The following is an 18,369-nucleotide window of genomic DNA, read 5'->3' on the forward strand; positions in this document are numbered from 1 at the left end:
AGCTGTGTGCCAGTAGTTCAAACAGACCTCTGGTGGCATGTCTTGTGGGGTATGGATGGGTGTCTGAGCTGTGTGCCAGTCAGTTTAAACAGACCTCTGGTGGCATGTCTTGTGGTGTATGGATGGGTGTCTGAGCTGTGTGCCAGTAGTTTAAACAGACCTCTGGTGGCATGTCTTGTGGGGTATGGATGGGTGTCTGAGCTGTGTGCCAGTCAGTTTAAACAGACCTCTGGTGGCATGTCTTGTGGGGTATGGATGGGTGTCTGAGCTGTGTGCCAGTAGTTTAAACAGACCTCTGGTGGCATGTCTTGTGGGGTATGGATGGGTGTCTGAGCTGTGTGCCAGTAGTTTAAACAGACCTCTGGTGGCATGTCTTGTGGGGTATGGATGGGTGTCTGAGCTGTGTGCCAGTAGTTTAAACAGACCTCTGGTGGCATGTCTTGTGGGTTAGCCATGGGTGTAGAGACGAAATAACTACAGCAATTGTGTTCCGACTATGCCGCAGGGAGAGATTCGTCAGTAAACTACCTGTCATCGCGGTGTTACATATAGTCTACCTTATATGAAGAGCCAAAATAAAATAATTACCCAAAGTATGAGTAATAAATTATTTATGGCTTTGCTTGTATAGGCAGGTTTTTGGACAACAATGGCATTTAATCACACACACACACACACACACACACACAAAATATCACAGGACTCAGGGTTAGGGAGGAGCTGTGGGTGGTGAAGACCAACATGTGGTCGATGGATGCAGAACCATACACGGGTTTCCTTACGGCTCCGACCAACGAAACCACCAAATTAGGGAGAGAGATAACCAAGTGTGTTCAAACACCGAAAGAACCGTTTGTTGAATTTGTAGAACGGTTTAGATCAGAGGTGGTTAGACACGGCGGGTTACCTGGGAAATGAAGACACACTCAATTCCTCCCCGCAAAAATAAAATAAAAAAATGGGGCAATCACTCATCAGCTGATGCAATCCATACATGACGATTTGCGAAAAACGTTTTGTTTTCCACAACTAATCACTGGGAGAGACAAAACTACGGCGACATCGTCGACAGGTCGTCGCGACTGGACAGAGACGCCAATCAACATAATAAACCGGCTGTTATCAGAGTTCTGAGTGAAACCAAATAACTTTTTTCCTTCGGCAGAAGAGAAACCTGGTGTATGTACCGTAATTGTCGAACTTCCATTGGAAAAGAGCTGAGAACAGAACTCAGATATACTGCAGCAGGTATCTTCCATTGTAAAAGAGCTGAGAACAGAACTCAGATATACTGCAGCAGGTATCTTCCATTGGAAAAGAGCTGAGAACAGAACTCAGATATACTGCAGCAGGTATCTTCCATTGGAAAAGAGCTGAGAACAGAACTCAGATATACTGCAGCAGGTATCTTCCATTGGAAAAGAGCTGAGAACAGAACTCAGATATACTGCAGCAGGTATCTTCCATTGGAAAAGAGCTGAGAACAGAACTCAGATATACTGCAGCAGGTATCTTCCATTGGAAAAGAGCTGAGAACAGAACTCAGATATACTGCAGCAGGTATCTTCCATTGGAAAAGAGCTGAGAACAGAACTCAGATATACTGCAGCAGGTATCTTCCATTGGAAAAGAGCTGAGAACAGAACTCAGATATACTGCAGCAGGTATCTTCCATTGGAAAAGAGCTGAGAACAGAACTCAGATATACTGCAGCAGGTATCTTCCATTGGAAAAGAGCTGAGAACAGAACTCAGATATACTGCAGCAGGTATCTTCCATTGGAAAAGAGCTGAGAACAGAACTCAGATATACTGCAGCAGGTATCTTCCATTGGAAAAGAGCTGAGAACAGAACTCAGATATACTGCAGCAGGTATCTTCCATTGGAAAAGAGCTGAGAACAGAACTCAGATATACTGCAGCAGGTATCTTCCATTGGAAAAGAGCTGAGAACAGAACTCAGATATACTGCAGCAGGTATCTTCCATTGGAAAAGAGCTGAGAACAGAACTCAGATATACTGCAGCAGGTATCTTCCATTGGAAAAGAGCTGAGAACAGAACTCAGATATACTGCAGCAGGTATCTTCCATTGTAAACTACATCGAACCATATATCCACTGTGCGCAGGCATGTTCACTAAACTATGGAGATTTGGGATCAGAAAAGTTAGTGGTCATACGTAGATCTTTTTAAAAACATCGGTGTTTGCTGGGATAATACAGAAAACTAGTACAGAACAATAAGAGAGAGACGAGATCAGAGCAAGACCATGTCCTATATCACACCGAGGCTTGGTGGTCATCCAGGGGGAGTAGGGGAAAGATGTTTCACATTGAGAGAGGAACTGTTGTCATTCACAATGGATGTAAAATAAAAAAAACTTGCTTGACTCTCTGTAATGAAAATGGTGTCTCCTTGCCTACGGGAAACAGATTTATTTGGGAAACTGAACGAAGGCAAGCACGCAGGGGAAATACAAAAACAAAATCTACAGATGCATGACAAAAATCAGTGGATTCAAAAAGGAAAGTTGTTATTGAAGAGTCTTTCAAAAGCGAACCATGCTCCACTTCCCTCGGGTGTACATGTTTCTAACAGAAAACATCAATAAGTGTCCCACACGAGTGGTGACCGCTCACCTCCAACGCTTGGTAGAGCACCATGGGACCTACTTCCCATTCCCCTTTTGACTGTGATCCTGGCTCAGTTGACATGCCGGTTTGTGAAATCTAACAGCTGATTGAGCTGTCATACAACTCACGGTAAATTATTATTATTTTTTTTTAAAGTCAAACACGGGCTGTTTAATTACTTTTCTTTCCCCTCCCTCCATGGTTGGTGGTCGTGGGAATTTTCAGATATCAAAATGGGGGTCGTGGGCCAAAAACGTTGGGGAACCCCTGGTCTACACAGTGCATTCAGCCCACTGGACTTTTTCCACATTTTGTTACATTACAGCCTTATTCAAAAAAATTAAAAATAAGTTTCTCATCGATCCACAAAGCCAAACGGGTTTAGAAATCTTTGCAAATGTTTTACAAATAAAAAACTGAAATACTTTATACTTTTAATACTTTACATAAGTATTCAGACGCTTTGCTATGAGACTCCATATTGAGCTCAGGTGCCTCCTGTTTCCATTGATTATCCTTGAGATGTTTCTACAACTTGGAGTCCACCTGTGCTAAATTTTATTGATTGGACATGACAGAAGACAGGATTGTGTCGAGGCACAGATCTGGGGAAGGGTACCAAAAAAATGTCTGCAGCATTGAAGGTCCCCAAGAACACAGTGGCCTCCATCATTCTTAAAAATGGAAGAAGTTTGGAACCACCAAGACTCTTCCTAGAGCTGGCCGCCCGGCCAAACTGAGCAAATCGGGGAGAAGGAATTTGGTCAGGGAGGTGACCAAGAACCGGATGGCCATTCTGACAGAGCTCCAGAGTTTCGCTGTGGAGAATCTTCCAGAAGGACAACCATCTCCGCAGCACTCAACCAATCAGGACTTTATGGTAGATTGGCCAGACGGAAGCCACTCCTCAGTAAAAAAGGCACGACAGCGCGTTTGGAGTTTGCCAAAAGGCACCTAAAGGACTCTCAGACCATGAGAAACAAGATTCTCTGGTCTGATGAAACCAAGATTGAACTCTTTGGCCTGAACGCCAAGCGTCACGTTTGGAGGAAAATTGCCACCGTCCCTACAGTGAAGCATGGTGGTGGCAGCATCATGCCGTGGGGATGTTTTTCAGTGGCAGGGACTGGGAGACTAGTCAGGATCAAGGCAAAGCTGAACAGAGCAAAATAGTGTGTAGATGTATGAGAAGAAGAAAAAAACAACAATTGAATCCATTTTAGAATAAAGCTGTAACGTAACAAAATGTGGAAGAAGTCAAGGGGTCTGAATACTTACCGAATGCTCTGTAGGTTGATGGGGTGCAGCCAGTCCATGTTGGGTCTCCATGCTCTGACCCCTGGGGTGCTAAAACTCTGACAGGCTGTCTGACAGAGGGCGTTGTGCGTTTTCCTAGACACAGCTGGTGTTGCATCATTCTACTGGAATCATAACTCAACTGACCACAACACCCATCCCCTCCTCCTCCTCCTCCTCCTCCCCCCATCCCCTCCTCTTCCCTCCCCTCCTCTTCCCTCCCCTCCTCTCCTCCCGTCCCGTCCTCCTCTCCCCTCCCGTCCCGTCCTCTTCCCTCCCGTCCCCTTCCCTCCCGTCCCGTCCTCCCATCCCCTCCTCTTCCCTCCCATCCTCTTCTCCCATCCCCTCCCATCCTCCTCTTCTGTCCTCTCCTACCATCCCCTCTTCTGTCCTCTCCTACCATCCCCTCTTCTGTCCTCTCCTCCTCCCATCCCCTCCTCTTCCCTCCCGTCCTCTTCCCTCCCGTCCTCTTCCCTCCCGTCCTCTTCCCTCCCGTCCTCTTCCCTCCCGTCCTCCTCTCCCGTCCTCCTCTCCCGTCCTCCTCTCCCGTCCTCCTCTCCCGTCCTCTTCCCTCCCGTCCTCTTCCCTCCCGTCCTCTTCCCTCCCGTCCTCTTCCCTCCCGTCCCCTCCTCTTCCCTTCCATCCTCTTCTCCCATCCCCTCCTCTTCCCTCCTGTCCTCTCCTACCATCCCCTCTTCCCTCCCGTCCTCTTTTCCCCATCCCCTCCTGTCCTCTCATCTCCTCTCCCATCCTCTTCTCCCCTCCTGTCCCGTCCTCTTCTCCCATCCCCTCCTCTCTCTTGTCCCGTCCTCCTCATCTCCCATCTCCTACCGTCCTCCTCTCCTCCTCTCCTCTCCTGTCCAATCCTCTTCTCATCTCCCATACTCTCTGCCAGGCAGGCGGGTGGATGACAGCTGACTAGTCAATTACCAACCCATAATAACAGTATTTAAACCCAGAGTCAGCAGTGGCTGACATCACAGAAGCCTCGCTCTTCATAAAAGCGCCAGATTAGTGGCAGCCTATGAATTACCTTAGCGTCATTACCAAAGACCATGTGGCGTTCCCTTTCAGGTCTCTCAAAATAAACTAAAATTGCCTCATACTATTCTGAAAAAGAATCTTTTTTTTTTTTTTTTAATACTATTTTTATTGTTAACCAGCAGTTCTCTAAAACTACTTGATAGCTGTTCTTTTCACAGGGGAAAAAAAAAGAGGATTTATCTGTCTGTGACCTGCGGTTACATCTTTGAATTGATGAGTAGGAGAACTGCGAGCAAATGTCGCCGAAGACAACCCTACGTCCCAAACGGCACCCTGCTCCCTTTAAAAAAAGTGTACAATTTTTTTTTTTTTTACACCGGAGCTCTATGGACCACTGTATAGGGAACAGGGAATGGTTTGGGCTTCAGCTCCATTGAAAAAGGGATACAGCGGGAGGGTAGTTTGTTATGCACTGTCCTGTGTGTTCATACAGCACTATCATAACGTAGACATTACAGCAGTTATGTCTCGTGTTATGAAAGACTGTGGCGGTCATCAAATGGTGTCAGCTGGTTATTGTCATGCAAAAACCCTGCCGGTCCAAACAGTTATTTACCCTCAATTAACAGAAACACGTTTAGCATCTCCAGGCCTGCAAGCAGACGAGCCACTGATGTTTGCCTGTAACATCTACATTAAAATTAAATAAAAAAAAACAGTGATAAATCATTTTAATATTCAGCATCCCAATAAATCCATTAATTTATTTTAGTCAGGTCCAAAGAAACATTATATGAAGAAAATGTATTTCAGAACAACAGAATATGAGTTGTCCTGCTGTATGTTATCTGGTTATTCTCTATGATATAGACTGTAGACTTGTTCATTTATCAGACTAGATACTGTATGTTATCTGGTTATTCTCTATGATATAGACTGTAGACTTGTTCATTTATCAGACTAGATATGCTGATAACTCCAGTGCCATTAATTGATAGTAAAAATAAAATAATTGAACTTAGCTAAATAAAATAGAAAGGATTTGACCCGCCCCCCCCCCCCCCCCCCCCCCCCCATGTGTGATAATTTGAAGTGGCGGAGCGTAAATAAAAGTGATAATTTCAAACAGATCCTATATGCTAGATTTAGAGATATTTAGTAACGTTAGTTGTGAACGATCTAAGAGGAAGGACCGAAGACCTCCTGCCATCCAAGCCATAGACTGTTCACTGATGCCATCCAAGCCATAGACTGTTCACTGATGCCATCAGACCAACAGGCACCGAGGCAGCTAAACCACCAAGCCATAAGACTACTAAATAATCAATTAAAATGATATCCACTCTATCTGCACTGACTGTCAGTGAGTGAGTGTGTATATATGGTTTGTAGATATAGTCAGAGTGTGTTTAGGGACAGCAAAGTCTACACCAGTTGTATTGAGCGCATGTACCAAAAAACATTTTATCTGGAATGTTAATTTTTTTTTTTGGGGGGGGGGGGGGGGGTGTAGTAGGCAAGACCAGAGATATTCAACTCTTAGACTATGAGGTCTGTAGCCGGCTGGTTTCCTGCTCTACCTAATAATCAACTGCACCATCTGGTGACCCAGGTCTAAAATCAGTCCCTGATTGGAGGGGAACAATGACGCACACGATACAGTGGAACTGGCTTGGAGGTCCAGAGTTGAGTTTGAAGAGGATAGACCAAATATGTACCAATAAACTGGGTTACACAAGATGGAAGGCCAGTACATGGACAACCTTGGTTTATGTGTACTACACAACAGCGCAATTTTCCAACGCTGTCATTTCCTCAGAAACAAAGGGAATAAAACCACTCTCTCATTGGTGCTCCAGGTAACACAACCCTCTCTCATTGGTGCTCCAGGTAACAAAACCTTCTCTCATTGGTGCTCCAGGTAACAAAACCCTCTCTCATTGGTGCTCGAGGGATCAAAACCACTCTCTCATTGGTGCTCCAGGGATCAAAACCACTCTCTCATTGGTGCTCCAGGGAATAAAACCCTCTCTCATTGGTGCTCCAGGGAATAAAACCCTCTCTCATTGGTGCTCCAGGGAATAAAACCCTCTCTCATTGGTGCTCCAGGGAACAAAACCCTCTCTCATTGGTGCTCCAGGGAACAAAACCCTCTCTCATTGGTGCTCCAGGGAACAAAACCACTCTCTCATTGGTGCTCCAGGGAACAAAACCCTCTCTCATTGGTGCTCCAGGGAACAAAACCCTCTCTCATTGGTGCTCCAGCTAGGGAAGACAGCTGGCATGCTGAAGGCCTGAACTCATGATTGATACGCAGCATGTTGTCTTGGTTACGACATTGACATGTTGGGGGAAGAAATAATAAAATACCAACCTTTAATAGTATTAAAGTTTGACGAAAACAACTTCTGACAAGATGGCTAGTCCCAAATGAAACCAGATTCCCTATTTAGTGCACTATTTTAGACCAGAGCCCTATGGAACCCTATTCCCTATATAGTGCACTACTTTAGACCAGAGCCCTATGGAACCCTATTCCCTATGTAGTGCACTACTTTAGACCAGAGCCCTATGGAACCCTATTCCCTATGTAGTGCACTACTTTAGACCAGAGCCCTATGGAACCCTATTCCCTATATAGTGCACTACTTTAGACCAGAGCCCTATGGCACCCTATTCCCTATATAGTGCACTACCTTTGACCAGAGTCCTTTGGGCCCTGTCATTTGGGATGGAGGTTGATATCAAAGACTGAGATAGAAGTCGTTGAAATTGGACCAGCTCTAGTCAGAAGACGATACGCAACTGATGGAAACAGAACATTTGTAGGTGAACTTTCTAAAATGTCGACAAAACACGCTAGACAAGGTGGGATCGATTTCTGTCAGTAAAATTCATTATGTGAGAAACGGCGGTGGAAAGGCAACATGTACCAATACCAGAGAGGGAACACTCCCTATATACCACAACATGTACCAGAGGGGGAACACTCCCTATATACCACAACATGTACCAGAGAGGGAACACTCCCTATATACCACAACATGTACCAGAGGGGGAACACTCCCTATATACCACAACATGTACCAGAGGGAACACTCCCTATATACCACAACATGTACCAGAGGGGGAACACTCCCTATATACCACAACATGTACCAGAGGGGGAACACTCCCTATATACCACAACATGTACCAGAGAGGGAACACTCCCTATATACCACAACATGTACCAGAGAGGGAACACTCCCTATATACCACAACATGTACCAGAGGGGGAACACTCCCTATATACCACAACATGTACCAGAGGGGGAACACTCCCTATATACCACAACATGTACCAGAGGGGGAACACTCCCTATATACCACAACATGTACCAGAGAGGGAACACTCCCTATATACCACAACATGTACCAGAGAGGGAACACTCCCTATATACCACAACATGTACCAGAGAGGGAACACTCCCTATATACCACAACATGTACCAGTGGGGGAACACTCCCTATATACCACAAGATGTACCAGAGGGGGAACACTCCCTATATACCCCAACATGTACCAGAGGGGGAACACTCCCTATATACCCCAACATGTACCAGAGGGGGAACACTCCCTATATACCCCAACATGTACCAGAGGGGGAACACTCCCTATATACCACAACATGTACCAGAGGGGGAACACTCCCTATATACCACAACATGTACCAGAGGGGGAACACTCCCTATATACCACAACATGTACCAGAGGGGGAACACTCCCTATATACCACAACATGTACCAGAGGGGGAACACTCCCTATATACCACAACATGTACCAGAGGGGGAACACTCCCTATATACCCCAACATGTACCAGAGGGGGAACACTCCCTATATACCCCGACATGTACCAGAGGGGGAACACTCCCTATATACCACGACATGTACCAGAGAGGGAACACTCCCTATATACCACGACATGTACCAGAGGGGGAACACTCCCTATATACCCCAACATGTACCAGAGGGGGAACACTCCCTATATACCCCAACATGTACCAGAGGGGGAACACTCCCTATATACCACAACATGTACCAGAGGGGGAACACTCCCTATATACCACAACATGTACCAGAGGGGGAACACTCCCTATATACCACAACATGTACCAGAGGGGGAACACTCCCTATATACCACAACATGTACCAGAGGGGGAACACTCCCTATATACCACAACATGTACCAGAGAGGGAACCACTCCCTATATACCACAACATGTACCAGAGAGGGAACACTCCCTATATACCACAACATGTACCAGAGAGGGAACACTCCCTATATACCACAACATGTACCAGAGAGGGAACACTCCCTATATACCACAACATGTACCAGAGAGGGAACACTCCCTATATACCACAACATGTACCAGAGGGGGAACACTCCCTATATACCCCAACATGTACCAGAGGGGGAACACTCCCTCTTGAGATAAATGAAAATGCCAGGGAGGAGCCATTGTGACAAGGTAGAAACCAAAGTGTTGATAAGTGTTTCCTACATAATCTGTGGCTACATGTAATGTCGTCTTAGCTACTTCAAGTAGCCAACATTCGTGTATTCCTCCGATTTAGAAGATACTGTTGCACACAACAACAAAAAAACATGCAAACGTAGGTGTACACCATCACTGGTATTATCAGGCTGTATAGCTAGTTACATTTGCTCTGACTCAATACATGTACTAGTAAGCGATTAGCATTAGCAGCTAACAAGATTCAGGCCCAACTTGCTAATAAAAGACAAACTAGCTGTTTGCAGATGTAAGAAACAAACTAATAGTGTAATTAAAGAACACTAGTGGATTTATATTAAGAAGCAAAGTGAAAACAGCATCGTTGTCATCAACAATTGTTCCATGTGCTGCATTGACCAGAGACCAGGAAGTTGGTCGAGGAACAACAAACGCGCTCCTTGAGTGACAGGGGGCGTGGCTAGGTCTGTGTGGAAAGCGGCAAGAGAGATCGGAGATGACTCAAGTAGCGAAGTAAACTATATAAAAAAAAAATAACGTTACACACAGCGTATCACATTTAACAAACCAAACAAAAAGTCAAATACCGTATAATAAAAATAAAAATAAATAATTAAGTAAAAACACAAACCGGTCCACGCATCAATACATGTATATAGTAAAACACAGTGTACTGCTCAGAGAAGTGTAGTGTCATTTGGGACGCAGGGCTCCTGGAAGGTGTTGGTTGTGTATTGGAGGTGCAGGGGGGGAAGGAAACTCACCGATCTGTTTACGGTACTGATCGACCGGGGCCATTGCAACGCACGCATCCTTCCTCCCCATCCTCACCTGGGAGGAAGAAAAGAAGAGTTAACATTCTGAGGACAGAAAATAGGCCTACGGCTAAATATTACATGCTTCTTAAATACAAAATATTTAATAAGTCAACTGTGGTATTGTATCAAAGCTCTTAGGCCTATACCAAATACTGTTTTAGGGATATATAGTGTGACGATAGATGTTTTTCTATCGTTTCGTATAATGCTCTACGGTTTATTTCATTGTGTTGCAAATCACACTCTTAAGGGCAATATGTTTTCCGTCAATTGGACGTCGCTTTGCGTTCTTCCACACGTGTCGTGTGGAACGAAATTTGCAACAAACAAACAAACAAACAAACATGGACAGTGAACTTGACACAGAGACCTAAAAGAGGGGCTACTGCGGTCGCATGGACGTGGTTTGGGTATGAAAAGACTGACATGGACCAGAAAACCGTCCTCTGCAAAATATGCCGCAGGCCGGTCCCGACAACAGGCTCAAAACACCACTAACCTCCTTTACCACCCATGCAAGAATCATGTGAAACAGTACGAGGAGAGTCTACGGATGAGACACAAAAAAGTACAGTCGAGTGCTCAAAACAAACCCCCAGACTCAGACGTTGCGAGAGGCTTTTGCCAGCGGCGACACCATATGGCAAAGAATCACGAAGATGGAAGGAGATAACAGCTGCCATTACAACTTACAACTGCAAAGACAATTGGCCCCGATTTACACGGTCGAGAAACAGGGGGTTTCGTGACTTGGTGCTGACACTCGACCCAAGATACCAAACGAAAAGAAAAAAATTTGTGGAGTATAATTGAATATTAAATAAGAAATAGGCCTTTGTGGTCATTTTAAATAAAGTATTAATTGAATTGACAGAAAATGTGTATATTGTGATATGTATCGTTATATGAAATTATCTATAAATCAGGACATGAGATTTTGGCCATGTCGCCCAGCCCTACTCCGTTTAAGATTTGGGGGGGGGGGGGGAGAGACAGTGCGAGTCAAAGGGCAGGAGTGTTTCTGATGGCATCTAAAACCCCTCTGACCTATTCTCTCTGAAAACAATCCAACTATTGGACCTTTAAAATCCTCCACCGCTTTGACAAACATTCAGTATTTGGTAGCGTTGCCTTTAAATTGTTTAACTTGGGTCAAATGTTTTGGGTAGCCTTCCACAAGCTTCCCACAATAAGTTGGGTGAATTTTGGCCCATTCCTCCTGACAGAGCTGGTGTAACTGAGTCAGGTTTGTAGGCCTCCTTGCTCGCACACGCTTTTTCAGTTTTGCCCACAAATTTTCTATAGGATTGAGTTCAAGGGTTTGCGATGGCCACTCCAATACCTTGACTTTGTTGTCCTTAAGCCATTTTGCCACAACTTTGCTTGCAAGTATGCTTGGGGTCATTGTCCATTTGGAAGACCCATTTGCAACCAAGCTTTAACTTCCTGACTGATGTCTTGAGATATTGAAGCAACATATCCACAATTTTCCGACTTCATGAAGCAAATCCCTCCTGCAGCAAAGCAACCCCACAAAATGATGCCGCCACCCCCGTGCTTCACGGTTGGTATGGTGTTCTTCGGCTTGCAAGCCTCCCCCTTTTTCCTCCAAACATAACGATGGTCATTATGGCCAAACAGTTCTATTTTTGTTTCAGACCAGAGGAAATTTCTCCAAAAAGTACGATCTTCGTCCCCATGTGCAGTTGCAAACCGTAGTCTGGCTTTTCTATGGCGGTTTTGGAGCAGTGGCTTCTTCCTTGCTGAGCGGCCTTTCAGGTTATGTCGATATAGGACTCGTTTTACTGTGGATATAGATACTTTTGTACCTGTTTCCTCCAGCATCTTCACAAGGTCCTTTGCTGTTGTTCTGGGATTGATTTGCACTTTTCACCCCAAAGTACGTTCATCTCTAGGAGACAGAATGCATCTCCTTCCTGAGCGGTATGACGGCTGCGTGGTCCCATGGTGTTTATACTTGCGTACTATTGTTTGTACAGATGAAACGTGGTACCTTCAGGCATTTGGAAATTGCTCCCAAGGATGAACCAGACTTGTGGTCTACAATTTTTTTTCTGAGGTCTTGCCTGATTTCTTTAGATTTTCCCATGATGCCAAGCAAACTTTGAAGGTAGGCCTTGAAATACATCCACAGGTACACCCCCAATTGACTCAAATTATGTCAATTAGCCTATCAGAAGCTTCTAAAGTCATGACATAATTTTCTGGAATTTTCCAAGCTGTTTAAAGGCACAGTCAACTTAGTGTATGTAAACTTCTGCCCCATTGGAATTGTGATACAGTGAATTATAAGTCAAATAATCTGTCTGTAAACAATTGCTGGAAAAATTACTTGTGTAATGCACAAAGTAGATGTCTTAACCGACTTGCCAAAACAATAGTTTGTTAACAAGAAATGTGTGGAGTGGTTGAAAAAAACGAGTTAATGACTCCAACCTAAGTGTATGTAAACTTCAACTGTAATATATATATATATATACACACACACACACACACACACACACACACATATACGTTCTGAAATGCCCCAGAGTCTGCAACACCACTAAGCAAGGGGCACCATGAAGACCAAGTAGCTCTCCAAACAGGTCAGGGACAAAGTTGTGGAGAAGAACAGATCAGGGTTGGGTTATAAAAAAAATATCCAAAACATTGAACATAAATCCATTATTAAAAAAAGGAAAGAATATGGCACCACAACAAACCTGCCAAGAGAGGGCCGCCCACCAAAACTCACCGACCAGGCAAGGAGGGCATTAATCAGAGAGGCAACAAAGAGACCAAAGATAATGCTGAAGGAGCTGCAAAGCTCCACAGCGGAGATTGGAGTATCTGTCCACAGGACCACATTAAGCTGTACACTCCACAGAGCTGGGCTTTACGGAAGAGTGGCCAGAAAAAAAGCCACTGCTTAAAGAAAAAAAATAAGCAAACACATTGTGTGTCCAAAAGGCATGTGTGAGACTGCCCAAACATATGGAAGAAGGTACTCTGGTCAGATGAGACTAAAATTTAGCTTTTTGGCCATCAAGGAAAGCGCTATGTCTGGGCCAAACCCAACACCTCCCATCACCCTGAGAACCATATCCCCAAAGTGAAGCATGGTGGTGGCAGCATCATGCTGTGGGGATGTTTTTCCATTGGCAGGGACTGGGAAACTGGTCAGAATCAGAATCGAAGGAATGATGGATGGCGCTAAATACAGGGAAGTTCTTGAGGGAAACCCGTTTCAGTCTTCCAGAGATTTGAGACTGGGACGGAGATTCACCTTCCAGCAGGACAATGACCCTAACATACCCCAAGAGACTTGTAGCTGTAATTACTCTACAAAGGATTGACTTTGGGGGGGTGAATAGTTATGCACGTTCAAGTTCTGTTTTTTTTTTTGGTCATATTTCTTGTTTGTTTCACAATAATAATAAAAAAGAAATTGTATCTTCAAAGTGGTAGTCATGTTGTGTAAATCAAATGATACAAACCCCCCACAAAAAATCAGAAAATTCCAAGGGGGTGAATACTTTCGCAAGCCACTGTATAGACAGGTGTGTGCCTTTCCAAATCATGTCCAATCAATTGAATTTACCACAGGTGGACTCCAATCAAGTTGTAGAAACATCTCAAAGGATGATCAATGGAAGCAGGATGCACATGAGCTCAATTTCTAGTCTCATACTAGAGGGTCTGAATACTTATGTAAAAGGTGTTTTTATTTTCAATACATTTGCAAAAATATCCTTTAAAAAAAAATACCTGTTTTCGCTTTGTCATTATAGGGTATTGTGTGTAGATTGCTGAGGAAAATGTGATTTAATCCATTAACGAATAAGGCTGTAACGTGACAAAATGTGGAAAAAGTCAAGGGGTCTGAATACTTTCCAAAGGATCTGTACATTTAAATACTTCTTAAAATTTTACTGGGCTGATGTTGCTTGCATCTGAGGGTCAGTCTCAGCGGAGGGAGAGAGCAGCAGACTGAGGGTCAGTCTCCGCGGAGGGAGAGAGCAGCAGACTGAGGGTCCGTCTCCGCGGAGGGAGAGAGAGCAGCAGACTGAGGGTCCGTCTCCGCGGAGGGAGAGAGAGCAGCAGACTGAGGGTCCGTCTCCGCGGAGGGAGAGAGCAGCAGACTGAGGGTCCGTCTCCGCAGAGGGAGAGAGAGCAGCAGACTGAGGGTCCGTCTCCGCGGAGGGAGAGAGAGCAGCAGACTGAGGGTCCGTCTCCGCGGAGGGAGAGAGAGCAGCAGACTGAGGGTCCGTCTCCGCGGAGGGAGAGAGAGCAGCAGACTGAGGGTCCGTCTCCGCGGAGGGAGAGAGCAGCAGACTGAGGGTCCGTCTCCGCAGAGGGAGAGAGAGCAGCAGACTGAGGGTCCGTCTCCGCGGAGGGAGAGAGCAGCAGACTGAGGGTCCGTCTCCGCGGAGGGAGAGAGAGCAGCAGACTGAGGGTCCGTCTCCGCGGAGGGAGAGAGCAGCAGACTGAGGGTCCGTCTCCGCGGAGGGAGAGAGAGCAGCAGACTGAGGGTCAGTCTCCGCGGAGGGAGCGAGAGCAGCAGACTGAGGGTCCGTCTCCGCAGAGGGAGAGAGAGCAGCAGACTGAGGGTCCGTCTCCGCGGAGGGAGCGAGAGCAGCAGACTGAGGGTCCGTCTCCGCGGAGGGAGCGAGAGCAGCAGACTGAGGGTCCGTCTCCGCGGAGGGAGAGAGAGCAGCAGACTGAGGGTCCGTCTCCGCGGAGGGAGAGAGCAGCAGACTGAGGGTCCGTCTCCGCGGAGGGAGAGAGCAGCAGACTGAGGGTCCGTCTCCGCGGAGGGAGAGAGCAGCAGACTGAGGGTCCGTCTCCGCGGAGGGAGAGAGCAGCAGACTGAGGGTCCGTCTCCGCGGAGGGAGAGAGCAGCAGACTGAGGGTCCGTCTCCGCGGAGGGAGAGAGAGCAGCAGACTGAGGGTCAGTCTCTCAATATTCCTCCGCTCTCCCTTTCCTCCACTGACACTGACCATAGACAGTCTTCCAGCTGACGGCGAAACTCAAGTCGCACCACATTATTTCTGCCTCATGCACAAATTCATGCTGTTATTCCTATGAACAGGGAAAGTGAAATATTCCTCGATATTAAAAAAAAAGACCCAAGCCTCTAATATTACCAGCGCAAGCCTATAGAAAGTCATTCATAACTGCTGCAGTGCTTGTTGTAGCACTGAGTGGAAATAGGAAGAACGTGCATTTTATGGCTTATAAAAGTGTTGAATACAAAGTGTTGACGGTGCTGAGAAGGAACTTAAACATGAACCGACTCAAAAACAACATCTCTTTGCTGTATTCGTTGCCAGTCTCTCTCTAGTCATGGTTTTAGACGTTTTAAAATCTCACAGTATCAACTTCTCTGTAGCTTTCTTTAATGCCTGCAACGTTACTGCAGACATGGTCATCTGAGACATCCGATTGGCCAGCGGTAGGTCTATAGTGTACCTGATTTGCTCTCTGGGCCCGCCGGGAAAGCAGAGTTTGTACCTTCAAACATGTGAGTGTTCAAAATGGCAACGGTTCGCCGACTCGGCGCACAGGGAATCGGGTACACCTACCGCCAACAACACGAAAATAATAATAATTTTAATTTTTTTTAGCAACATTACGCTTTATCGTTGTTGTTTTTTTTACAGAAATGTTTGGCGATCGACGAGGAATGCCTTGGAGATGGACCAGTTGCTGGTTACTGCTCTAGAAAGCTGAGTGAAGTTCATTCTCCTCCTCCTCCTCCTCCTCTCTGCAGTCTCGGAGATACTGAGGGCGAACACAGTTTAAGAGGGAACACTGCTGACTGATGTGGTGAACTCCTCGATGCCATTGGATGAATCCCCGGAACATATTCCATTCTGTGCTACTGAAACAGTCCTGTAGTTTAGCATCTGCTTCATCTGACCACCTCCGTACTGAGCACGTTACTGGTACTTTCTGTTTGAGTTGGTGATCTATTGGTTTCTGTTGTTGAGTAAAGATGATCTATCCGTTGTCTCCTCTAGCTGCACAGGTGACATGCTGGCAATAAAATAAAATGATTTAAAACTGTTTTATTTAATTATTCTGTTTTGGGAGGAGTGGAGGTAGATTATAGATGTGTTCAGGGAATAAGAGGCTCCCTTTGTGTCCCAAATGGCTCCTTAGATAGTACACTACTTCTATCCAGATCCCCATGATGCACTAGGGAATAGGGTGACATATGGGCCTCAGGCTGAATTAGCGTGTTCAAGAAGAGCTGCTGCTGCGCTCGCTGAGAAAAAAGGAGTCTAAAGGAGCATCCAAAATGGCACCCTGTTCCCTACTTATGGCACTCTACCCCCTCTGTAGTGCACTTTGGGACGCACACTAAAACTCATTACCTACTATATAGGGACTACTGTTTAAAACCCATCTCAAAGCAGAGACATAGCTATGGGACTACTGTTTAAACCCATCTCAAAGCAGAGACGACATAGCTATGGGACTACTGTTTAAACCCATCTCAAAGCAGAGACGACATAGCTATGGGACTACTGTTTAAACCCATCTCAAAGCAGAGACGACATAGCTATGGGACTACTGTTTAAACCCATCTCAAAGCAGAGACGACATAGCTATGGGACTACTGTTTAAACCCATCTCAAAGCAGAGACATAGCGATGGGACTACTGTTTAAACCGATCTCAAAGCAGAGACATAGCTATGGGACTACTGTTTAAACCCATCTCAAAGCAGAGACGACGTAGCTATGGGACTACTGTTTAAACCCATCTCAAAGCAGAGACGACGTAGCTATGGGACTACTGTTTAAAACCCATCTCAAAGCAGAGACATAGCTATGGGACTACTGTTTAAACCCATCTCAAAGCAGAGACATAGCTATGGGACTACTGTTTAAACCCATCTCAAAGCAGAGACATAGCTTTGGGACTACTGTTTAAACCCATCTCAAAGCAGAGACGACATAGCTATGGGACTACTGTTTAAACCCATCTCAAAGCAGAGACATAGCTATGGGACTACTGTTTAAACCCATCTCAAAGCAGAGACATAGCTTTGGGACTACTGTTTAAACCCATCTCAAAGCAGAGACGACATAGCTATGGGACTACTGTTTAAACCCATCTCAAAGTAGAGACGACATAGCTATGGGACTACTGTTTAAACCCATCTCAAAGCAGAGACATAGCTATGGGACTACTGTTTAAACCCATCTCAAAGTAGAGACGACATAGATATGGGACTACTGTTTAAACCTATCTCAAAGCAGAGACATAGCTATGGGACTACTGTTTAAACCCATCTCAAAGCAGAGACATAGCTATGGGACTACTGTTTAAAACCCATCTCAAAGCAGAGACATAGCTATGGGACTACTGTTTAAACCCATCTCAAAGCAGAGACATAGCTATGGGACTACTGTTTAAACCCATCTCAAAGCAGAGACATAGCTATGGGACTACTGTTTAAACCCATCTCAAAGCAGAGACATATGCTATGGGACTACTGTTTAAACCCATCTCAAAGCAGAGACGACATAGCTATGGGACTACTGTTTAAACCCATCTCAAAGCAGAGACGACATAGCTATGGGACTACTGTTTAAACCCATCTCAAAGTAGAGACATAGCTATGGGACTACTGTTTAAACCCATCTCAAAGTAGAGACATAGCTATGGGACTACTGTTTAAACCCATCTCAAAGCAGAGACGACATAGCTATGGGACTACTGTTTAAACCCATCTCAAAGCAGAGACATAGCTATGGGACTACTGTTTAAACCCATCTCAAAGCAGAGACATAGCTATGGTACTACTGTTTAAAACCATCTCAAAGCAGAGACATAGCTATGGGACTACTGTTTAAACCCATCTCAAAGCAGAGACATAGCTATGGTACTACAGTTTAAACCCACCTCAAAGCAGAGACATAGCTATGGTACTACAGTTTAAACCCACCTCAAAGCAAAGGCCTTTGCAGCAGGGACCCTATTTTTTCTGGGGTCACCTTTTTTGCCAGAATTTCTGCCGACCCCACCCCAATTCTAATGACACAAAGCTACAATTGGTCAATTTAGATTTTTATATCAACAAGATCTCAATTACCTCC

The 18,369-nt window shown here is 45.3% G+C and overlaps 1 protein-coding gene across 1 annotated transcript in view; it reads right to left on the bottom strand.

The window, feature by feature from the left end:
* The window catches only part of triqk (triple QxxK/R motif containing), a 64,749-nt gene that overhangs the window by 43,878 nt on the left and 2,502 nt on the right, over positions 1 to 18,369 (bottom strand). The window contains exon 2 of the mRNA XM_014143274.3: positions 10,202 to 10,268. Coding sequence (XP_013998749.3) covers positions 10,202 to 10,262 — 61 coding nt within the window. The 5' untranslated portion in view covers positions 10,263 to 10,268. The remainder of the gene's footprint in view (positions 1 to 10,201; positions 10,269 to 18,369) is intronic.

This window comes from Salmo salar, chromosome 14 (assembly GCF_965601325.2).
Source record: "Salmo salar chromosome 14, fSalSal1, whole genome shotgun sequence".
NCBI lineage: Eukaryota > Metazoa > Chordata > Actinopteri > Salmoniformes > Salmonidae > Salmo > Salmo salar.